Raw genomic sequence first — 25,899 nt, 5'->3', positions numbered from 1 at the left:
GCCTAAATGTGATTTTTGGAGAAGAGCTAATGAGTGGGTATGAATCCTCTTGTATCTACTTCCAGAGTTTCTGTATTCTTGTCTGGCCCACACCTGGCTTTTAGGAATTTGTTGAAAAGTTTAGCTGGATTTCTCTTACCCACCTGCATTTGTGGCCTGACTCTCCTCAGGGGCACTTGACTGCTGTTGAGTGTTGGGCTACTTGGTTGCCCTGTGACCATAGCTCCTTGTTGCATTCATGAGAAGTTATGATTTTTTAGATTACTTGGCTGTATCTTGTGTTTAGGGTGAGAGCAATGCTCCTTCCATTTTTTAGGCCTCACTTGTACTCTTGATGTAATTCACACTCTTATTTTGTTATCATATGAGGAAGCCATTATTTCCCTGTCCATTCCATCATTGAGCCAATTTTTAGAAATGGTTTCACCATATCTGAAAATTAATCCGCACACACTTTTCCCCCTAGTATCTCTGTGATACATGTAGCATATATCATATACACTTTTAACTGACTATGTGAATGCAAAGAAGTAACTACTTAGGATTCTGCAAGCCACAGTAGTTGTAGATTTTCATTAAAAACTGTGGGAGTTACAGAGTAATTTGACCATAAAGTGTTCTGAACATTATTCCAAGGTATATAATTTATTATGCTCTGACTTGCGTTGAAAGCATGAAATGCTTTGAAATGCCTAGCTTTTTGGGTACATGTTCTATAAATAGACATGTTCTTTAGAGAAGAAATGTACATCTATAAAATTTTCTGTTAATAGACTTTCAGATATAATTGAAAGGAATTCAAAGATTAAACAAACATTTTTAATGAGGGTAGAATGCTAAGAAGTGTACTAATATGATCAATTATTTTCCTCATTAAAGATAAAGTTTCTCATTATATCTTAATTCATATAGAATTAATTTAAAATAATTATACTTTACTTAATTTTATAGTTACAATGGAGAATGGGATCTAGCTCAAAAAGCATTGGATGATATTATATACAGAGCCCAGCTAGAATTATATCCAGAGCCATTGCTGGTAGGTGCCTCACTTACTTATGTAAATTTCATAATTTAAAATTTCTCAGCTTAAAACTATAAATTAAGAAGCCATTTGTAGTGCATTAATACATTATTAATACTCAATGATTCATGCTTCTGTTGTAATAGAGAACTTTTATACTTGAAAAAGGTATATATAATTTGAAATTTTCGTTAAGCTAACTTCTTAGCCTGATAGTTCTTTTCATATATGTAAGAATGCTTTCTTTAACATGCTAGAGCTGCATTTATTAATTAGCATTAGGAAATATAATGTAATATTTTGGAATTTTAAATTTCATCACATACATTTTTAACTGTGAATTTTGTTCTTACTCCTTAATTTAGAGGATTTATGTATCATGATATATCTTGGAGGAGTTATTCTTTTTAAAAACCTAATAAAATTTAGCATCTTGTTTTATCTGAGTATAATAATACATCTATTCAATGACAGTCTTAAACTATATTTTTCCTTCTTAGGTTGCCAATGCAATACAAGCTTCGTTGCCTCACGGTGCCATGAGATCTAGTAAGGAGGGTACAAGGTGTATTCAAGTTGAGATCACACCAACTTCCTCTAGAATATCAAGAAATGCAGTAACCAGCATGTCAATAAGAGGTCACAGGTGGAAAAGACATGGTAAGAAATAAAACACTCTTCAGATTAGAGGATTGTTAGTACTATCCTCTTCTTCTCTGTACTTAAGGTGCTGTAACTTCTAAATTTAGTAAATAATATTATGGTGGCATGGAAGAAAGAGCTGTTGACCTTTAACTTTTCATTTACTATCCGTGAATGGCAGTCAGTAAGAAAATAGAGCCCCTTATGTTACATGTATGGATGAAAATTTATTTAAATGTTGACTTGGCTTTAAATTTTATTTCAACACAATAGGATGGTAGGAAATACATGTTTCAATTATTAATATATTTTGGGTTTCTATTCACAACTGCTTGCAAATATTCCTTAATGTTCTTGATTTTTGAACTCTTTAGCAGGTATACTTCTATACTAGAATAGAACAATTATAATATAGGGACTTAAACATTTTCTTCTGAAAGTCTTAGTAAAGAATCCTATGGTATTGATCCAACTCTAGATATTTCTATATTCTGGAAGTTAATTTTCTTGCAAGATTATTTGTTTTAGTATTCGTTCTTGACTGCTTCATTTTATTCTTTAAAAATTCTACTGGAAGTTAATTCTATTTACCATGACCTTCTCAGTGCTTTCCATCACTCTACTTTCTCTCATACCTTATTTTTTATTTGATTTCTTGTTCTTTTTATAACCCTCCTCCTACCTAGAAGTTAACCACAGAATGGGAAACAAAAAGCTGCTTCTTTGCCCCAAGCAAGCATATGTATTGGTGTAAAACAAAATCCACTCTCTGTTTTCTTCTTCCTACAAACTGCAATGAAAATGGTAGCTCCTTTAGTATATTTGATAGTTCCAGTTGTCTCTATGATATCTATAGAGAAAATGCAAAAGTGCCATGATTCACTATGAAATAGAAAGTTGATAGCAGTCACCATTGTTCTATGCAGGGAATCTAGAAGGCTGTATGTCCAAAAAAAAAAAAAAAAGATGATGGAATTCTCCAACTTAACCAATGATCATTTTCAATCTTTTCTTTTTTTAAAGTAGTGTGATAAATTCCTGAAGGTCCTTTAGGAAGGCACAAAAAAGTGGAAATATGTTTGCCATTATCAAGGCAAATTCTGCTGTTGTTTAAAATATAGGGTCTAAACATACATCAGTTTCTTCAGTGAAATTTATGCTACAGTTTGACTAGATTACAAATAGAAAGTCATTTAATTAGATATCACCATGTTACCCTAGAGGTCAGTTTTTTGTTTGGGCACTAATAGGTGAAAATAGGCACAGAGGCGATGAACCAGATCATATGGATCCATTGTGGCCATAATTGCTCAAAAACTACCACTACAGGAAATACAAGGATGAATTTTAATTCCTTTTCCACTGTTGCTTCTTTCTATTTAGGTGGACATATTGGGAACTAGGGGGGAAAAATATAGGTCTTGTAGTTAAAAATGTGAAATATTGAAGTTTTAATGCTTAATTGTATTTGTATATATGTACATGTGAAAGAGAAGATTTGCATATGTGTCCATAAATGCATTTAACGAAATAAGATGTATACCCAGCAATAAAATAGAAACCATTTTTTCAGAAATATTGTATAGCAGTAAATTACCAAAACAAGAAAAGACTACTTGAATATATTGTATGCACTAGATTCTTACATATCTTCCAGATTTTATTTTGGCTACCACTTGAAGGGTTGGCACAGTGTCTTAAGGCTCCAGCCTCATAGGCTCCAGCCTTTCTTACTACATTTATTCAACCTTTACAACTCTAGCACTTGGGCAACTCCTATTTATGATAACAAAAAAGTCAAGGATGAGGATTTAGAAGAGAATGCACTATGAAAAGCAAGTCAGATGCATGTAGCAGAAACAATATAGCTTAGTCTTGTTGACCATTCATCTTCAGTGTGAATTCTGTTTATCCAGTGGACTCTAAAATATTCCTAGGCCAAGGTCCTTGTTTATCTCCACAGGTAGATTACATTCTCCCTTTTTAGAGCAGTCTTGGCTTTCCTTCCTAGAGCAGTATTTTTCATTGTTTTGCTGAGTTGAAAGCCTTTCTGTTTTCTATCACCATGGTCCTGATTCCTATCTGAACACCTCATCATTGTTCTGGCTCTAGCTGATACTGGCTTCTTGTTGGGAAGATAGGTATCTTTACTATAGTTATTAAATATGTAGATAATTCTCAATTTGTAAATGGATTTTTAAATTAAATGTGTTTATATAGATTATGTTTATTATATTCACATATGAGTTATATATAAATTATAATGAATTTTATTTATACATTAATTTTTACAGAAACAATGTAAAAGGGCCTGTGGATTCCAGGGTGATCCACAAAAGACTTTCTGTCTCATAATGGTTCTAAAGCATAGCACTGTAGACTGTAAGGTTAGTTTATGACTATGTGAAAACACATTCAGAGTTTGTTTCTAGAACGCTAAATGTGTTTTGTGTTCCACCTATATCTGTATCATTCCCTTCCAACACCAACCCTCCCAGAAGGAAGGATTTCTTCTCAGACCCTGAACTGTATCACATGGTAGGAACATGGAATGCAACTTTAACTCAGTGATGATGAGGGTTGGGGTAGGAGAAGGGACATGAAACATGAATGTTAAGGAATATTTTTTTTTCTCCTTGCTTCTTCCCTTGTTATTGCCAATGCTGGGAAAGAAGAAAGCAGTTGTTCTTTTTCTTTTTTCTTTTCTTGGATCTCTTCCCTTTTTCTTCTTATTTTAAAAATGAGATAAAATTGACATGTAACATAGTTTCAGGTATACAGACAGGCATCAATATATGAATACATTGTGAACTGATCAGTAAAGTAAATCTAGTTAATATGCATTTCCACACATAATTACCTTTTGCCCTATCATAATGAGAACTTGTAGGATCTACTCTCTAAGCAACTTTTAAAATACACCATACAGTATTATTTTTAACGAATAATCACTATGCTGTACATTACATCCCATGACTTATGTTTTTATAACTTGAAGTTTGTATCTGTTGATCATTTTCACCCATTTCACCCACTACCATTTCCCACCTCTGTTCTCTGTATCTAGTTCAGAGTTTTTGTTTGTTTTTTATATTTCACATATTAGGAAGCTCACATGGTATTTGTCTTTCTCTCTCTGACTTATTTCTTAGCATAATTCCCTTAAGGTCTATCCATATTGTTGCAAATGACAGGAGTTCCTTCTTTTTTATGAATAAATAACCTATCACATTTTCATTATTTATTCATTTGTTGATGGATGTTTAGGTTGCTTCCATATTTATGTCTTTCTTTATTGCCTCTCTTCTTTTTTCTCCATTTTCCATCCTAGCTGGGGAGAAAAGGGGCAGGAGTGAATAAGGTTTCCGAAGTGGTCAGTCAGAATTTTCTTTTTTTTTTTTTTTTTACATCTCCCTATTTCATTAAAAAATATAGGTAATTAAGCCATATAAATGTATTTGTTTGTTTGCATAGCTGAGTCACCAAAAATTGCTCATGCAAACAAATACATTAAATTGGAGCACTTAATCACATATTTTCTTTTTCTTGTTTGTAACAACAAATAAAAAGTATCTTTACAGCTAAAACCAATTCATATTTTAGTATGACATTAAGTTTGAACATTTTTAATCATTTGCATTCAAAAGTTTTTTTCTGCACTCTTTTTGAATGTATTTCAGTATTCTCTGAAGCTTCCCAAAGTTAAGAATTTATCTATAATTTATATATATATTAATGGAAAGCATTCTTTTGGAAAACAAAAAATTGCTTTAGCTTTAGCATTTCCACACATTTCAGAACATATATCTCTTGCCATGACCTTATTATTGTTAAATAACAACCCAAATTTCTAGAGTTATATTTTGGCAATTTCAATTTTTAAATTATTATTATTATTAATAGATTTTATTTTTTCAAGAGCAGTTTTAGGTTCACAACAAAATTGAGTAGAAAGTACAGGTTCCTGTATACCCTCTGACCACTACCCTTTATCAACATTCTTTATCCTCCCAACAATCAACACTCCAAGCAAGAGAGATGTTGCAAGGCCCTGTCACTCTAATTTTGATGAGACAGTGATTAAAGAGAATGATTTTTAAAGAAAAGTTAGTTTCTGCTGATGTATTATTTTGGAGAGACCATGTTTGACCATTGGCATCTTTGCCTGATTTTCCCCACTTTTCATTTAGTTTCTTTGATATTGTACTGATGAGGCATAACTTAATGCTGTGTTTTCAGACTTTTGAAATTCTGTGTATAAATTTTTGAGAAAGTTTTAATGAATTTATAATTCCATGTCAATACATATGTTTGGAAACTAAAATTATAATGTAGAATTGCTGCTTTTGACGTTCAAGGGTCATAGTTTCATAATTAATAGCTTTATTTATATATATTATTCATTCTTTCAAACATACTGTGTTTTACTTAGTGTGTAATTTTTAAACCTATATTTTCAAGCCACTTACAGATTGAGGGCTATTTAGAAGTCATAATTTGAAAGTAAAATGCAATTAGAGAATGATAATAACAGAAAAAAGATTTTTAAAAGCATTAAGTAAGGTAAGAGAAGAATGTGAGTAGATTATGAGCATAACAAGAGTCAAATGAAAATTCCAGTAATAAAGGTAAAACTGTGAAATAATTAATTTTTTAAATTAATAATAAAAATGCAGTTTTATTTTCTTAAATGCTTATTACTTTTAAAAAACAGAGCTAAAAGAAAAGCTGAAGGTATTTCTTTATAATAATGCTTCTTGTCTATAGTTATTCTTAAATGTTGCTTCTGAAGCTGTTTTCATTGTCTACCATTTCAGCTATGAGTCCTATTTCTTAAATCCCTGAATAATTCTCTACAATTTATACTTATTTATTTCCTTGTACTTTTCCATTCCTTCTCCTCTTCCAGAGCAAATTTAATTTCTTTTTTTTTTTTGTCTGTTTCCCCACCACCACCATTATGACTCACTCTTCCATTTTTTAAAATTATCTATACTTGGAACAATGCAATCAACTTTCCTCCTTTCTTTTAAAATGGTATTGAAATACCCATTCATAGAAGTCCCCTAACTAAGTTATAGTTGCAAATAATGAGTACTTATAATTTTTGCCAGCTTGTTATCAGCTGAAGTCTTATCTAGTGAAATCCTAATTTTTTATTACTTCCTACCATTTTCCACTAGTACATTTGTGATATAAATGAGACAAGTCAGTGAAAAGCATTTTGGTATGTTTTAAAACACTACATAAAGCCTGATTGTTTATTAATTAAAAACTATTTGCTTTATTTTATTAACTGCACAATAGTATTCTTGATAAGCTTTTATTAGCAAGCTTGCTATTCAAATGATCCTGTGATTGATTAACTCTTTCATTGACTTTCCTCAATTTGAGACAAACATGTTGAGTTTATCAGACAAAAAATATGTGATACATATATGATACAATATGTGATACATATCTGATATAATAGTAACAATCAGTTTAATGATATTTTTTAAATTTCTATAACCCTGAAGTTTAGTACTCAAACTCATATTATCTGACATTTATATCACCATTACAGAAATATATCACATTACAGTAAGGATTTTTTAGAATGTTGTTTCAATACCTGCTGTCTGCATTCCAAATTCACATGTAAATAGAATATATTGAACTTATATTCTCATTTATGTACAATTAGAGCTGTTTGCAACAAGTAAGTATAACAGTAAAAGTGATATTTATAGTCTAGATTCTTTCAATTTTGTCCTACTTTTGGTCCTGGCACATGTTAAGTGATTTATTTTTATAATATTGAATTTCATTATTTTGACTTAGGAGATCCAAGAGTACAAAGCTTTAGATAGTAAAAAAGAATTGAGGGACTTCCCTGGTGGTCCAGTAGGTAAGACTTCACCTTCCAATGCAGGGGGTGCAGGTTCAAGCCCTGTTCAGGGAGCTAAGATTGCAAATGCCTTGTGGCCAAAAGAAATCCTTCAAAACATAAAACAGAAGCAATATTGAAACAAATTCAATAAAGACTTTAAAAATGGTCCACATCAAAAAAACCTGAAAGAACGATGTCTATTTTTAAGCCTTCTTAGTGATATCAAATCAGTACCCTGAGAATTTTAGAGTATTTAGTTAATTATATGGAATGTTTATTATATGGCTTCCCTGGTGGCTCAGAGGATAAATAGTCTGCCTGCAATGAGGGATACCTGGGTTCGATCTCTGGGTTGGGAAGATCCCCTGGAGAAGGAAATGGCAACCCACTCCAGTATTCTTGCCTGGAGAATCCCATGGACAGAGGAGTCTGGTGGGCTACAGTCCACGGGGTCGCAAAGAGTCAGACACGACTGAGCGACTTCACACACACACATGGAATGTTTATGTGAAAAATGAAGCACAATACAGTTCACATAGATTGGATCTAAAGAAAGTGAAGTTTCATGTTGTTACATTTCCAGCATTAAGTTTCTATTTAAAGGATATTAAGGTATTTAAATGAGTTTAAATTATGCCAGAATTCAAAGATAAACTATGATTATGTTTTTTTAAATGACCAAAAAAATGTGATTCATTTCAATTTGCTCAGAGGTTTAGTACTAACTTATTAGATGAGAAAAGAAATGGAATAATAGAAAAGATGCAGTTCATGTTGGAAAATAGTTTATTTAAAACCATTTATTTTTAAAACCTGGTTATTGATTTTTAAAATGTTAATAAATTTCTATTATATATTAATAAAAATAGAGTAATAACTTTCTAATGAACAAATCTGAATAATTATAAAAGATATACTTTAGTTAAATATCATTAAAAATTATTTAAAACATTTAAGCTGGTCTTTCTAGATAGTGCAGAAGGTAAATGCCATAAATCTTGGAATGAAACATTTATTTTGTGAATCAGATTTTATGATTTTATGTGTAAATCATTTGGGGAAAAACAAAGTTGCTGATAATTATAAAAGCATTTTGAAAAATGCAGAAATGGTAATTTTAAATTCAAAAGTAGCAAACTTTAATGAATTGGCTATTGGAATTCTGCATTTGCAGTTAGATATTTATAATACTTATGTTTTTATTTTAAAAGTTGTTTATACTTATTAAAGAAATTTAGAAAAGAAATCATTTTGAGAAACTCTATTATTTTTAGATTCTAAAATGCTATTTGAGGAGCAAACTTTGCTTTCCTGATGTAGATGGTAAAACATTTGGACCAAAAATAAGCATTTCCTTCTGACCAGACTTAGCATTGCATGAATTTTAACTGACATTTTTGATATTGACCTTCTATTCATGAAAGACAAAATAACATATTGGGCAATATTAGGTGACACAAGGAAAAAGGACATATTAACCAGAGAACTGAAAAACAATTGACATATGTGAAATTAGACTTAAAGAGAAAGATAGTAGTCTTAGAATCCTGGCCAACTTTAGATGAAAACAAAAAAATCTTAATTTATTTCTAGATAAAATAAAGTAAAATAATTTTCTATACAGAGAAGCAGGGTATTTAAAATTATTGGTCTTATGAGACAGAAACGGTTGTTTGTAAACGATTATGTTCTACATTTTTTACTAAGGAGGCCTTATATAATTCTTGTTGTAGTTAAGGAACTTATTTTTTATTTTGTTATTTATTATTGAGCTCTACCTCTTCCCCCCACCTTTTAAGTAGCATTTGGTGCACACTCCAGTACTCTTGCCTGGAAAATCCCATGGACGGAGGAGCCTGGTAGGCTGCAGTCCATGAGGTCGCTAAGAGTCGGACACGACCGAGCGACTTTACTTTGACTTTTCACTTTCACGTGTTGGAGAAGGAAATGGCAACCCACTCCAGTATTCTTGCCTGGCGAATCCCAGGGACGGGAGCCTGGTGGGCTGCTGTCTATGGGGTTGCACAGAGTCGGACACAACTGAAGCAACTTAGCAGCAGCAGCAGAAGCAGTACATGGAGAAAGAAATAAGATTTTATAGGTAGTTTCGTAGTAGATATTCCTTATCTGTTTTTGGCCTGTCTGGTTATGAGGAACTTTAATCATGAAGGACTCACCTGATCCAGCAGCAGTATTGCATTTCTCACAGAGTTTTTTTGTTTTAATACTTGAGACTTAATAAAGATGACAGAAAAAGTTACTGAGAGTGATTGAATCTACCTCGATAAGGAGAATTATAAAAACAAGTTAAAGACTTGACTATTCTTTACTTAAGAAAGTGGATAATATTTCCTAACCAGTGTGTCCATAAATAAATTGTTGTGGTCCAGACTGTGTTTTTCTGTGTAACCCAGGCTGCTCTCTTATCTGGAAATTCTTCTGGCTTCAGGACTAAGATTACTAAATCTCAGTCTTCATTCATGTCCGTGCTCAGAGTGCAGCACCTTCTTAACTGCCAGCACCTTATTCTGTGGTTCTATGTCAGTGCTCTCCTTTCCTCTAATCTGCCTTGCAAATCTGTGGATTTTTACATTGCTGTTTTTTCTAAACCAGGACACACTTTGTGCTCAATATTTTGTGTAAAATGTGACTTCTTTAATAAAGAATGCTAATAGAGTACCCAAGTAATTTATCTCTATACTTGTCAATAGCTATCTATTGCAGTCAGAACAAAGTCTAAGCTCTAACATTATGGCATAGGTGGCCCTAGTGACACCTTACCTCCCACTGTGACCTCACTTGAAGACCACTCTCACCTTTCCTTCTAACCTTTCAACCCACTAAGACATTTCTACCTTGGGGGCTTTATAGTAGCAATTGGGGACGTTTGAGCTGAGCTTTGATGATTTTGAGAAGAGTCAGCTTAAACTGTCTTCCTCCAGACTGTTGTGTGCCTGCTAAATCTCTTCAGTTTTGTCTGACTCTTTGCCACCTTATGGACTATAGCCCGCCAGGCTCCTCTGTCCATGGAATTCTCCAGGCAAATTGAATACTGGAGTGGGTTGCCATGCCCTCCTTCAGGGGATCTTTCTGATCCAGGGATCGAACCTGCATCTATTACGTCTCCTGTGTTGGGAGACAGATTTTTTACTGCCAGCACCAAGATTATTGTGTAGTCAGTGCTTTTTCATCATTCGGATCTCAGCTCAAACATCCCTTCCTCAAAAAGTTCTTCCCAGACTGTCCATCTAAAGTAGACTTTCTTCTTTACTACCCTGCTTACTCTTTTCCATTATTCATGTCTTCATTGTATTTTCCACTATCTAAAATTCTCTTGTTTGCTTAATTCCCGTTTGTGAGGGCAGTGTCTTTGTCTGGTTGGCCACTGTATCCCCAGAGTCTAAAACAGTGTCTGGTACATAATAGGGGCTCAGTAAATTGTTGAATGCATGAATGAGTGAATAAATGATAAATTTATACTGTAGACTGAGCAATTTCTTTTTTCCTTATTTTATTGAAAAACAGTGCAATAACATGATAGTAAACTGGGTAGAGGAATATTCACTTATAGTCCTGGTACTTAAAAAATTGACGTTTTACAGTTTTTTTCCATATGTATATGTATTTTTCATAGTTATACTCTTTAAATTATTTTTTATATTTTGCTTTCTTCAGTTAGGCTTGTCCAATATTTTCCCAAGTTCTCCTAGTGAGTCCCGTTATTTAAATGGCTACATAATATTACATTGAGCTGATATTCCATCATTTACTTAACCATTTCCTTAATATGCTAAATAATTTGTTTCTAGCTTTTTGCTATTATAGATAACACTGCAATGAATAGCTTAATGAATATAGAAAACATTTGTCTTCCATTGAATAGAATACATTTTAAACTTTAAACTGACAGGATAGTATGCAATTGTTCAGGTATTTTATGACTCTTAAAATATATCTTATAAAAGAATGTGTATAACTTTCTTCTGGGGTCTACTCTAAAATACTTGTCTTTATTGATGTCAATAATTGTATGATACAGATATTTGAGGTACAGATTTTGATTGATTTTGCAAATAAATTTGCAAGTGCCTTAGGGCATAACCAGATTCTTTTTTTTGTTTTTTTCCAGATTCCTTTAGACTTGTGAATCAGTCTGGGTATAGATTTGTGTAAATTCTGTGAATAATAAATTGTTCATTTATTTAAATTATCACTTTCAGTAAAAAGGGGAACTATGAAAAAATAAAACCTAAAGCTCAAATGAAGAGTTTCATGAGCAACATAATGGAATAGATATTTGAGATTCTAAAACTGTATATGAGAGAAATCACAACTTTTCATAATCAGCTTTAATGATATTTGCAATTTTTTTTACCTTTTTCCCCCTCTCAAAGCCAGAAGACATTTTGTAGGGAGAAACGATGCCCTTAACTCTCCTCATTTCTGTATATGGAGAGAAGGTGACCTATTTATAGAGGTTATACAAATAAAATATTCTCTGAGAAGTTTTTATTTGGATGTTTTTTGAACTTTTCGAATTATTTGAAGTCAAATGTAAGTATTGTTTTTTATAGGTATAGAACAGTCATGACACATTTTGCATAAAATTTTAAGTTCTGGGCTTTTAAGCAGATTCTATTTTCTTATGCATTTGTATTCCCTTAAAACATCTCCTTTATAGTCTTTTTCAAAAAAGAATAATTCTTAACTATCTATGTTATCCTCTGGATAGACTTAAAACTATAGACTTAAAAATAACTTTCTGATGTGAACAATCATTTTTTTAAACCTACCTTTAGAGGCAGATACAACACTTTTCTAAAACAAAGAGCCTATGTTTTTCTTTGCCATCTAAAAATTCTTTTAAGCTGTATGATATTTTTTTGTTTTATCAAGTCAAGTAACACATTCTCACCTTTCTCATGTCTTTTCTGTGTTCTTTCAACTTTATTTAGGGCTTCCCTAGTGGCTCAGCAGTAAAGAATCTGCCTGCAGTGCAGGAGATGTGGATGTGGATTCAATCCCTGGGTTAGGAAAATCCCCTGGAGAAGGAAATGACAACCCACTCCACTTGGTTTCTTGCCTGGCAATCCCATGGACAGAGCAGCTTGGCGTGCTACAGTCCATGAGGTCGCAAGAGTCAGACATGACTTAGTGACTAAACCACCACCACCACACCTTGATTTATTCTAATAATAATTTCATCTCATAACTGGAGATTCGTTCAACTTATCAAACAAATTTTATTGGGCACTTACTTAATGCAAGGTACTTTCCTGGGAACAAGGTATACAGCAGTGACCAAACAAGAATCCCTGACGTCTTGGAGCTTCCATCTGGTAGATACAATAAATAAATAATTGTAGGTTAGAAAGTGATGAAGTGCTAAGAAGAAAAACAAAGTAGGGAAGAGAGTGTATGAAACATGGGTAATATTGAAACTCGATGGGATGATCAGGGGAGATTTCATTGAGAAGGGTAGTTTTGAAAAAAGACCTGAAGGAAGTAAGAAGGTGAGCTATGTAGCTATGTGGGGAAGAGCGTTCCAGGCCTAGGGAATAACAAGACCAATAAGTAGTTGTGTGTAGGAGGAGTGGGTCACAGAATTATATAGGGAAGAAGTTGGAGAAATAAGAGAAAGATCATGTAACAGATGTTTGTTTTTTTTGTAATTATCTTTCTTTATCCTATAATTGTCCTGAGAAATATACTTCTTTTATTCCTAGGTTTTCTTTCTGTGAATTTACTTTAATAAACAGTTTATAAATTTTGTGGTTTTTACCATTTTTGAGTGATAATATACATAAATTGGGGCTTCCCAGATGACACTAGTGGTAAAGAATCTGCCAACCAGTACAGGAGATGCAAGACGTGGGTTTCAATCCCTGGGTCAGAGAAATCTCCTGGAGTAGGAAGTTTTCCAGTATTCCTGCCTGGAAAATTCCATGGACAGAGAAGCCTGGCAGGCTACAGTCCATGAGGCCACAGAGAGTCGGACATGACTGTGTGACTAAGCACACATAAATCTATTAAAGATTTTTGCCTGTGGAAGAACATATCTCACTTACCACTTAGCATTTAATTAGATGATTTTTAAAAATTAGTATTACTGTTTCTTAGCCTGCAGATCTTTACATTTCCCCAGTAAATGTGATTACTAACCCAACTGCCTTGTGCTATTTTATATAATATTCTTGTCATTTCTAGTTTTTCTTGCAAAATTCTAAATTTTCACCATTGCAGCAGCATTTTCACTGATGTCTTTTAAAAAATAAAACCAATTTAAAACATAAATTAACCTTGAAGACTCTGACTTCTTTAGGTTTTCTTAGAGATTTATTTTATCTTGCTCTGTGTTCAAAGTAAATTGTTTGCTTTCTATGAAATGACCAGGAATCTAGGCAAATAAGATTTTTTTTTAATTAAAAAATGTTTGTCAGAGAATATTTAACTCAAATTGACATTAATGAATTGAAGAGTTAGTATTTATAGTATGTTAGAATGGACATTTGATGTCAACAAAAGATTCTACGGTCTAGGTCCTCCAAACAGTAGTTGTTGTAACTGTTTCTGATCTTCAGTTTCCTTGTCTGTAAATGGGAATCAAAATGCCTGCTTCCAGAGGCACACCAGCACATTGTTTTGAGAATATAATTGAATAATACATGTGAATGCTTTCAAGAAAACTATTAAGTGCCAATCAGTGTGGTAGCTTTGTTTTCTATTCTGTTAGGTCACTTATGGTTATCTTTTAAAGTTTTGTTAAATTTTAGTAATCATTGGCTTTGTTAAAATTTGGATAAGAAACCAATTTATAATTATTTTGGACTAGTAAAATCTAACTGAGGTAAATGCCAGAGGCCACTGCAACTGAGAGTAAAATCAGCATGGCACTTGGTCACTTGGGTGACAACCAAGACTTGTCCATTTATGTTGTAGAAGCAGTTTCACAAAGAACTATTAACAAGATCACTGCTGCTGCTGCTGCTAAGTCACTTCAGTCGTGTCCGACTCTGTGCGACCCCAGGGATTTTCCAAATCCCATGGATGGAGGAGCCTGGTAGGCTGCAGTCCATGGGGTCGCTAAGAGTCAGACACGACTGAGCGACTTCACTTTCACTTTTCACTTTCATGCATTGGAGAAGGAGATGGCAACCCACTCCAGTGTTCTTGCCTGGAGAATCCCAGGGACGGGGGAGTCTGGTGGGCTGCCGTCTCTGGGGTCGCACAGAGTCGGACACGGACACAACTGAAGCAACTTAGCAGCAGCAGCAGCAATGATCCTGTTAATAGATCTTCGTTGTGAAACTGCTTCTACAACATAAATGGACAAGTCTTGGTTGTCATCCAAGTGACCAAGTGCCATGCTGATTTTACTCTCAGTTGCAGTGGCCTCTGGCATTTACTTCAATTAGATCTTACTTGCCCTCACTTTGAAGACAGCTTTTAGCAATGGGGAATGGGCTTATTTAGGAATTCTGTCAGGGAAGCTGAAGCAGCAGTGTGTTAAACATTAATACCTCACTGATATCCTCTGGCCAGTTTAGGAAAGGATTTCATTTAGGGTATATGCAGTCAAAAGTTTATGAAGCGCTGCTGCTGCTAAGTCACTTCAGTCGTGTCCGACTCTGTGCGACCCCAGAGATGGCAGCCCACCAGGCTCCCCGTCCCTGGGATTCTCCAGGCAAGAACACTGGAGTGGGTTGCCATTTCCTTCTCCAATGCATGAAAGTGAAAAGTGAAAGTGAAGTCGCTCAGCAACCCCATGGACGGCAGCCCACCAGGCTCCTCTGTCCATGGGGTTTTCCAGGCAAGAGTACTGGAGTGGGGTGCCATTGCCTTCTCCGTATGAAGCACGAGGTAATTGGAAAATTAATATGCCAACATATTGACCTACCAGCCCAGGGCAACATGAAGCTTTGAAAACCCTTGGAGGTGCATATTGCTGCTCGGTAATGGAGTACTCAGGGCATCCATCTTTCAGAATTTGCCACACATTGGTCATGTGGGAAATTTATAAAACCCTAATGCCCAGGTCATAGCTCATACTGTTTAAATCAGAATGTTAAGGGTGAAAGCCAGGCATCAGTAGTTCTTCAAGATGCTCAGCAAAGTGGGGACCCATAGGAATATGTGGCTCGGCCTCCATTCTTCTACCTGTTATTGTTTCACATGCTGTAGCACCATTCACAGAGCTCGATGTTCTATCATGAAACATATTTGAAAGTATTGGGTAACATCACTCACTCAGATTTGTGTTCTACATTTTTAAAGAGTGCATACTGTTTTACATAGTCTTATGTTGTTTTGAACTTTAACTTTCATTACTGGTCCATGGTAGATATATTCATGTTATTTTTTTCCATCTGTTACAGATATTTCCTTGACAACTTTAAATGAACCATGGCTTTGTGATTTGAGACACAAAACAATGTCTACAAGTTTTAACTATTTAGGAGTTTCATTGTTTCAATTACAGATTACCATTTTCAGAATAACGGACCAATAGCCACTTTGATTTTACAAATCCATTTTTATTTATTTCCAGTTTAGTAACGAACTGTTACAAGTTAGCCTAAATTTATGGAATTAGTATGTCTGAAGGAATAGATTTTAATTATATCACACCTGCATTAATATTTACTAATATACAAGATGATTGGTGTGTGAAACAAAAACTTTACCTATAGTACTAACCATGATATAAGTGAATAAGCATTTTTCCAACGTCATGGTTTATTAAGGCAGACTTAGTATAATCTAATTAAAATGATTATGCAAGGAGAATTCCTAAATGGCTTGGTTCCTCATGTTGACAGGAAGGAACTAGAGTTTTGGCTGTAAATCCTTGAAAACTTGCGTAAGGCTTGACATAAGTTCAAGTGGTCACAATATTATCTTAAAATAGTAAAAATTCTATTTTAAGTTATAAAAAAATTTCTGTTTCACAGTCCATGTCAAATGTGTGTGTGAAAAAATACAGAACATAAAATGATGCTCTGAGTTTTTTCATTGTCATTTGAAATTAAAGAACATGACCCCATTTCTCCAGTACTGTCAGAGTATTGTAAATTATGGGAGTTCCATCAGGGCATATATTTGGCTTAATACTTAAAATTCAGTCGTCCAATTTTTGTTTTGGATCGTTTGCTTTTCTTGCTTTGCATTTTTGTTTTGTTTTGTTTTCAGCCATCATTTTGTCTTATCATCTTCAATTCTAGAGCAACCTGACAACAATAATGATACTACTGAATTGGGCATCCTTGTCATTCCTGAGATTAGTGTCACAAATGTGGCCGGAGAGAGAACCGGGAATGGGGAAAAAGGCAGAACACTAGGAGAGATTGATGCCCAGCATATACAGGGTGTACAGGAAACAGCCACAGATCCTAGAACTGAGAGCAAAGGCTTGCCAGAGATCAGGAGGCAAAAATCTGTAAGAAAAATGATGGAGGATGGAATAAACTCACCTGGCAGAGTGCAGTTTTAGCAGAGCACTTTATAGCTGCACTCCAAGGTATTCATGGCAAAGGGTCACTGCTGCATGTTTTAGGCAACAGTTGCACAGCCACAAAAATTTTGCATGTCGTCTAATCTAAATGCATGAATTATGTACTACAGTTTCTCAATGACTTAATGCTCTTTGGAATGGTCATATCTATACTGTCTCTGAGTAAATTGTTATGAAAATGAGGCAGAAAATGGCTTCCAGAATAATTTACTGCTTGTGTTTTGAGATCTAAAATTACTTTTTTATCCTTGTATTTTTGCCATCTTTGATATAGAAGATAATGTATAAAGAATTTTAACAAGTTTGTAGTTATATTTATGTCTATATATTTTTCTTTTAGTAAGAAAATCTAGAATATGCAGTGCAACCTTGAAAAAAAGTCTTTAAACTATTTTAATAACTTTTTTTTTAAGTGTTTTGGTATAATCTTTGACTTTACACTGCTTTGCTATTAGGGGAGAGTTTACGCCCTAGTTTTACTGTGTGGTATTTTTCTAATTGTCTCTGATCTTTGCATGAATAGTAATAAAACTTTTCTAAAAACACAGTGGGGTGTGGCTTATGGCATGCTTTTTTATTTAATATACTTTAAATTATTCTAATTTTAATGATAAACTATTGACATTTTATAGAATGTTTTGATTTATCCTTTGATTTTGGTCAGTAGTCTGTTGCTTTACATATTATGCTAAAATTATTCTAAAATTTATTTAAAGTATATTTGATTTGGTATTAATCATGAAAAAAAAGAATTACTGAAAATGTTTAATATTAATTAACCCTTGTTATTTCTTTGTTTAGAAAATACAGAATTAACAGGTCAAGAAGAACTGATGGAGATATCCGAAGTTGACGAGGGATTTTATTCCAGGGCTGCCTCTAGTACCAGCCAATCGGGTTTATCAAACATTAGTCAAAATTGTAGTAACAAGACAAGTATAGGAAAGACTCAGAGACGGTCAGGAGGAAACAAAACTGGAGGAAAAGAGAAAGAAACTACAGGGGAGTCTTGCAAAGATCACTTTGTTCGAAAACAAACGCAGAGAGCCCAAAGTGAGAATCTTGAGCTTCTCTCCTTAAAGAGACTTACGCTGACAACCAGCCAATCTCTGCCTAAACCTTGCAGTCATGGTTTGGCTAAGACTGCCGCCAGTGTTTTCAGTAAATCCTTTGAACAAGTCAGTGGTGTCTCAGTCCCGCATAACCCGTCATCTGCTGTCGGCTGTGGGGCTGGGACAGATGCCAATAGGTTTTCTGCTTGTAGTCTCCAAGAAGAAAAGCTGATATACACTTCTGAAAGGACTGAACTTCCAATGAAGCATCAAGCAGGTCAGCAGAGACCTCCTAGTATTAGCATTACTTTGTCCACAGATTAATTTGTAAGGGTTTCCTCATGTAAGCAGTGAATCTGGAAATACAACTTGGCTTCTTCACGCAAGTTCCCAGGGTCGTCTTTCATCCCTGCTCCTGACGGGAGCCCTGATGTCTTAAATTCTGATGGCTGCCTTGACTTTATGAAGGGAATAATGTCTAGGTTGTAGTAAGTTGAAATATGTTTTTGCTATTTCTTGGGTTGTATTTTTTCCCCTTGGCTTGAGTCTTTTTTTTTTTAATCTTGTTTCTGTTGCCCTAAGATTGACATTGTGATAGTACATTTTGACAGGTTGTGTGATCAGGTTGGTTACATCTCCTGTAAGGTTGTGAATCTTTTTCTTTAATAACTCCTGTTTTGGTAGCTATATGTTTGGCCTTCAATGTAAAGGGAATCCATGTATGGAAACTGTTTTTTCAAGAATGAGGCTAGGTACAACTCCAAGAATTTTACAGCTGGCTGTTTAGGAAGCCACTCTGAAAAACAGGCATGTGAAAAAACAAAAATGATTCCTATGAAAAGTGCCTGATAAAAATGTTTGTAGCCAGATCATCTTGAAGATTAGTAGAACAGTAATATAAAGCACTGGAAAATGCCTCATAACTCAGTACCCTAAAATATTATGTGATTCCAGGGAAAGGGAAGAGGAATTGCCGTCATTTATTTGGAACATTTTATATAAAAAATCAGGTTGCAAGTAGATGTGTTATTTTGAAGTGTTTGATCTGGATTTAGCAGGTGAAAATCCTTTTCAGTTCCTAAGGTGTAATAGGCCATAAAGCTGGCTTACCCTGATGCTGGATTTTGGAAATACTGCTTAGTTTGGATTCCCATAATTGAGAGCACACATCATTGAAGACTTCACTGTAAATTTTGTACCTCAGCTCTAAAGATAGCAGTGTTCACCATATTGAATGGTTTGTCTACAAATGAAGGAAATTAGGTAAATTTTTCATCTATTAAATATCATTGAAAGAAAATAAAAATAGTGAAACATGGACTAAAGACATTTATGTACTAACTAATTTAGGTCATTTATGTTTGTGTTCTTAAATTTAAATTTTTAAATATGAAAAATATTGAATGTGTTTCTTGTTTTTTGAACAGGCCTATTTTAAATGTTCTTGTTAAGATACGAAGAATAATCAGTATAGTTGCCCCCAGCCAAAAAACAAAAACAAAAAGCTAATTTAACAGAAGCTGAACAAACTTGTATGTAGCTATAGAGGATCATGTGACCTCCAGATGGATGTAAAAATTTTGATATTTGCTAGTGGTGATAATTTCAGCTATGGTGAGGTTCCTTTTAAATCAAGTAGGCTTAGTTATAATCTAGAGTAAGAGAGAAAAAAGCAGGGTTGAGAATGAGAGAGTAAGTTTACTGGGGAGGAAGACCTAGGAAGCTGTCCCTTTTTCAGTGGTTAGTACACAGTTTTCCTTATTCATAGTCCTTAGCTATAGCCACACAGAAAATGCTAGTTTTCATCTTGTACCTGTTTATGCAGAGCTCAAATATGTGAAAAAGTTGTATGTCTTGAAGACTGCTAAAGTATTTACAGTATGAATACAGTTTTGACTGTAACTACTTTGGCTGTTGTTTTAAATCTAATTTTTCAAAAATCATTAACTAGTTTTCATTGAGTAATCCTAAATAAAATATGGTTTTTAACATAAGTGAACTTGATATTTTTAGTTCCAGTGGTAGAAATGAAGTAAGATCTATTGGCATACATTATAGTTAAAAAAAAAAAGTCAAGTCAACTGGACAGTGAAAGTTGACAAAATATTAATGTACTGAGAATCCTGTGTTCAATTTAAATCCTGTGTACAATCACTGTGAATTTCGTGTTGTCTTTTTGTAATTCTTTAACAAAGAATTTTTCCTAGGCATAGCTGCTAACAATCTTAATAGTCTTTAATAGTCTTAAGAACTAATTTAAAAGATTGGCATTGGAAGCAAGTTAAGGTGCTTAGGAAATGTAGAAGGTTTTTGGGAAACATTAGTTTGAGGACACATTAGCCAGCACAAATAAGAGATCAGGTTTTAATGTTCAGCTGTTGTAATGGAACCTCATTTTGGTATTATTCTAGATCATTGTGATCTGAGGAGCAGTAAGGAGCATTGGCAGAATTTCAGAGCCACCTTAGATCTACTGAATCATAACCTGCCTTTTAATAAGATCTCAAGTGATTATTATGCACATTAAAGTTTGAAAAGACAGTATCAAAGCGCAAACAAATTACTTACCTAATATTTAGAATTCTCAGTGGTCTCACAACCCTAGATCAAATATGTTGGATACTATAATCTTCACTGTTTTTAACAGCTAATTAATTTTTTATAGTGTTGACTCACTTAAGTCCCCTAATTCTAAATCTTTAATGAATCCCATTTGTTTTTACAATAAAAATGGTTAACATTTTGTATTTTTTTGATAACTAAAAATGGAATCAGAGCTCTACAGTTTTAAGTATGAAAAGGGTACCACCCTTTTATACAGTGCACAGCAAATCTGCATGTGTTTATTCTTTTAAAAACCCTGAAGGATTACTCAAAGGAATGGTTCTGAATTTTTGCTCCAAGTAATTTTCACCAGTTGATTTTTTGGAATGTGGGATTATATGGAGTTGTGTTAATGAGAAAATTCTTTTGTAGTATCTTTGATGCTATTTCAAGTAAGGATTATACATTTGAAAATTTTTATAGCAATTATAAATACTGGGTAATGCTAACTAACAATTGTAATTGTCTCTACTAGTCTTGTCCCTCTTACTTTTCCAAATTTGAAAGTTGGGGTGGCTTTTGTAGGTCATTTTCTTCTGAAGATGCTGACGTGACCATTTGATCACAGACCTCTATATATTCAGAGTAATATCTTTTATCACAAGAAGGAGTCTGCACAAAACTGGGGCCTTGTACCCCATAGCTCAGAGGATCTCAGTAGACCCTGTAGTCCCATTCCACATTTTAAACCTCTAAAAGATTCTTCGAATTACCCAACCTCTCACTCTTCAAATACCCAACTACCTAGGATATTCTAGTGAAGCTGGATGCCAGATTTTGCCTTTTGGAATCCAAGTGGAGAGAGAAACAAAGACTTAAGGGGATTGTCTAGGGCAGGTGAGCACCCTGGAATCCCTTGTTATACCACCATGGAGTTTTTAAAGGCAACTCTGTAGATTTGAAGAGTAGAAATTCTTAGTCCTTAAATGATTTCAGTGGTTTTTGAAAAAGCAATATTTCATTGTTCTCTTCAATTATGAAGTAACTGCTTAGCGAAGATTATTCATTTAAAGACAAAAGAGTTGAAATAAAGGGAAATAAAAATTTTAAACCAAAATAGATAAAAATGTTCCCATTTTTAGGGGATTTTGCCTGTTTGGAAGAATAAAATTAAAGTGTTGAAACCTTTACATTTAAATTATAAAGAAAAATACACTCAGACTTAATTTTCAGCAAATATTTAAAATAAGGCTATTTAACATTTGAGTCTATAGGCACTGTAAGTCTACACTTTATTAAAGGGAAGCACATCAAGAAAATATGTATGTTAAATAATGTAACTGCAAAAAAAATTTTTTGAAAAGCCATTTAAAAAGAATAATTTGATGGGTACTTAAGCATTGTAGATAAAAATTAGTGTATTAATAGTGTCTTCCCAATCTTTGGATAAAAAAAATTAACTCTCTAGTCCTTTGATTAGCATGAATTTATACTTTTAGATTAATTGCTTAGTAAAATTATATATAATGCTTTGAGTTATTCACATTTATATTTAATATTGATAAATTCTTCATCAGAGAATATAAGTATATTGTCTTCTGTATTTTGTAACTTGTGCATATCTAAAGAGACTAACAGTGAACATTTTAGAAGATGCTTTTGTGTTTTTTAATAGTAGAGGTCTAGAATATTAATGTCTTGATATAAAGTTTCTACTAGTAAACTCAAGATCTTGTTTCACATACTGTTATTGTGTACCTCTAATCTTTACTTCTAAGTATGTAGTGGTACTAATCTTTTCATAGTAAATATACTTGTTTCTAATTGTATTCCTAGAGTTTACATTCCTAAAGAATAAATTATGACTTTGGATATTTTTATGTGCTCCCTACCTGTTTAAGGTTATGGAAATAAACTGGAGTTTAGTTTTTTGACGTTTTGTATATTTGTGTAATTGTTCTCCATATATAATACTTTTTACAACAGTGCTGCCTCTTGTTTTATTGAAATAAAAACAGAAAAAAAATTTTTTTCCAGATCACTTTACTCATTAAAAAACCATCATAAAATTTTGCAAAAGTCATGTGGAGGAAGAAATTAAAGGAGAAGACTTAGGTGAGTTGAGTCATTGAGAGCTTTTGGGAGTAAGCCATAGGACAATGACATTTCATTCTTGGCTTTATGTTTTACATGGCCTATGGATGAGATGTGTGACAAATTCATTAGTATTCATCAAAAAGAAGATGAGCTCCATGAGTCATGCACCACTGACATTTGTCATACCAAGAGTACAGGCAACTTTAGATAACAATGCTTTGCCCTTTTATCTGTTGTATGAGTCTTTATCTCTTGAATGCAGAGATTATATGCCTCTAGGATAGGACTTTGTGCATTGTAGATATTGAGACACTTAATGAATATGTGAGTTAGGTTGACGTTAGTGTTGGGAAAGAATCAAGGATAAGTTCTCCAATGTATTATATTACAGTAAAATTTTAAAATTCCATTTAATGACTCTAGGAAATCTTCATGACATTACCTTGAATAGTATTACTGTGTGTGCTTAGAAACAAAACCCTCTTAGAAACTTGAAAAAAAAGTCCTGTTTTATAGTTGATTATATATTTGGATAATTCCACTTCATCTAAGGAACTGAGTAATTTTGGAAATATTTTCTAAACTACTATTAGAGGAGCATTCACAGAAAACAAGAGAAGTGATTTTTGTAAATCACATGTTAGCCCTATGGAAGAGAAACTCATCTAGTGACTTAACAATCACCATAAATAGTTGACTCCATAGAATCTGTAATACCAGCATAATTATTTTATAATTATTAAGAAAGGCTTTGACAGATAATTCTAGTCACTTGGTAATTTCCCTTGTATTGTTACTGTGGTAGTAGTAATAGCTAATATTTGTAATTAAAATTGTGATCTCATTTAATCTTCAAAACATTCCTATAAAATGATTAGAATCCCCATTTTAAAAAGAGGAAACTGAAGCTCTCAAAAGGACAAATGACTTGCCCAAAGTCACAGAGCTGCTGGGTGGAAAGCTAGGTCTTGTGACTCATTTTTCTATCACCTGGTAAAAGAAGATACTAAGTGATACTATATAACAGACATATATTTGATATTCATTCATTCCATAAGTGACAGTTAAGTTTTAAGGTGAAAATAAAAGTTTTCTAAAAATAAATTATGATATTTTTGTAGAACTTTAGGTAATTGTGTTTCCTTCAGTGGTAAACTGAATGCTAGTCAGTCAGATATTAAAAACATAGTAAAATATAAATTAAGATTTTGTTTATTTTTTTACCTGTCAAATAAGGATTTAAAAGATTGAGACTAGTATTGATATAGGAGTTGGAAAATTTAAGTCCATTGGCAGGACTTAAATTGGTACAACTAAAATAATGAGCAACTCAGCAGGATCTATCAAACTTTAAAGTGCATATGTCTTCTGAGCTAGCAACCCCACTCTTCTATGTTTATTTTTCTATATTTTTTGGAAATTTTAGTATAAATGTGTAAAGGTATTCATTGCAGCATTGCCTGTAATAGCAAAAAAAAAAAAAAATCAGTCTAAATAATCATTAATAGAGGACTGGATAAATTATGGTGCATACATACATATAGTGGAAAATGATGTAGCTGTGAAAAACAATGCAGATTTGTATGTGATGATTCAGAAAGATTATTTAATTATAATGTTCCATGGGAAAAAATGTCATAGAACAATTTCATTTTTAGAAGACTTGTGTAGAACATTTAATGTGGATATATATGTATTTATATATACATACATGTACATATGTACAGCACATGTGTGTTTGCTGGTATGTGGGGAGAAAAGCATTATTTCTGTAAGTGTGATCTAATGGTAGCCTGCATCATGGAAAAAATGGTGCTTTTAAAAATAGAGATTCTCAGACCTTGTGCTGAACCCTCTAAATCAGAATCATGGAGTCAAGCATGAAAACCTTTATTTGTAACAAGTTCCTCAGTTGATTCTTATTCAACCTTAACATTTGGTCTACTAGCTAACAGCAGTGAATTGATTATCTTTCTGCTATTAGTCTGTAGTTAGGAAAAACAAATATTTTAAAACGTTAATTGTTAAATTGAGGTGTAGTTTACACATAATGTTAAGTTAGTTTCAGGTATACAACATAATGGTTGAATATTTGTATATACTGCAAAATGATCACCAAAGGTAAGTGTAGTTAACATTCATCACAATACATAGTTTCTTCTTTTGTGATGAGAACTTTTAAGATTTACTCTCTTAGCAATTTTCAAATAAGCAATGCAGTATTAACTACAGTGATCATGCTGTACATTACATCCTCATGACTTTTATAACTGCAAGCTTATACCTTTTGACTCCCTTCACCTGTTTTACCACCTCTCCACCCCTGCCTCTGACTTATTTCACTTAATATAATGCCCCTAATATCCAACCATGTTATCACAAATGACAAGTATTTCAGCTTTTCTATGACTGAATGATATTCCTATGTGCACGTGTGTGTGTGTGTGTGTGTGTGTGTGTGTGTGTGTATAGTATATACCTCATTTTCTTTATCCATTCATCTATTAATGGACACTTAGGTTGTTTCAGAAAGGACAAATTTCTTGAACAGATCTTGTGTTCTAGATGAGGCTTCCCCTAAGATAAAGCCAGTTAACATTGATTAACATTATTAACATAGACCTGTTAGTGAAAAGTAAATTGGCCTGACATAGAAAAATGATTCTTTTGTATCAGTTCAGTTCAGTCGCTCAGTCGTGTCCGACTCTTTGCGACCCCATGAATTGTAGCAGGCCAGGCCTCCATGTCCATCACCAACTCCTGGAGTTCACTCAAACTCACGTCCATTGAGTCCGTGATGCCATCCAGCCATCTCATCCTCTGTCGTCCCCTTCTCCTCCTGCCCCCAATCCCTCCCAGCATCAGAGTCTTTTCCAATGAGTCACCTCTTCACATGAGGTGGCCAAAGTACTGGAGTTTCAGCTTAAGCATCAGTCCTTCCAAGGAACACCCAGGACTGATCTCCTTTAGAATGGACTGGTTGATCTCCTTGCAGTCCAAGGGACTCTCAAGAGTCTTCTCCAACACCACAGTTCAAAAGCATCAATTCTTCGGCACTCAGCTTTCTTGACAGTCCAACTCTCACATCCATACATGACCACTGGAAAAACCATAGCCTTGACTAGATGGACCTTTGTTGGCAAAGTAATGTCTCTGC

General features: G+C 33.7%; 1 protein-coding gene across 6 annotated transcripts in view; it reads left to right on the top strand.

The window, feature by feature from the left end:
• Nucleotides 1–22,579, top strand: part of HYCC1 (hyccin PI4KA lipid kinase complex subunit 1) — a 214,983-nt gene extending 192,404 nt beyond the window's left edge. For 5 of the 6 annotated variants that reach the window (XM_070787595.1, XM_070787592.1, XM_070787594.1 and 2 more), the window contains 3 exons: nt 952–1,039; nt 1,525–1,684; nt 17,851–22,579. In XM_070787595.1, the coding sequence (XP_070643696.1) occupies nt 952–1,039; nt 1,525–1,684; nt 17,851–18,425 (823 nt within the window). In that variant the 3' untranslated portion in view covers nt 18,426–22,579. Of the gene's footprint in view, nt 1–951; nt 1,040–1,524; nt 1,685–16,759; nt 17,056–17,850 lie in introns of those variants that run through there. The other variant, XM_070787597.1, reaches the window with a different exon arrangement.
• Nucleotides 22,580–25,899: the final 3,320 nt, after the last annotated feature.

Source organism: Bos indicus, chromosome 4 (assembly GCF_029378745.1).
Source record: "Bos indicus isolate NIAB-ARS_2022 breed Sahiwal x Tharparkar chromosome 4, NIAB-ARS_B.indTharparkar_mat_pri_1.0, whole genome shotgun sequence".
Taxonomy (NCBI): Eukaryota; Metazoa; Chordata; class Mammalia; order Artiodactyla; family Bovidae; genus Bos; species Bos indicus.
The sequence above is the reverse complement of the archived record's forward strand: the minus strand, read 5'-3'. Positions and strand labels throughout refer to the sequence as shown.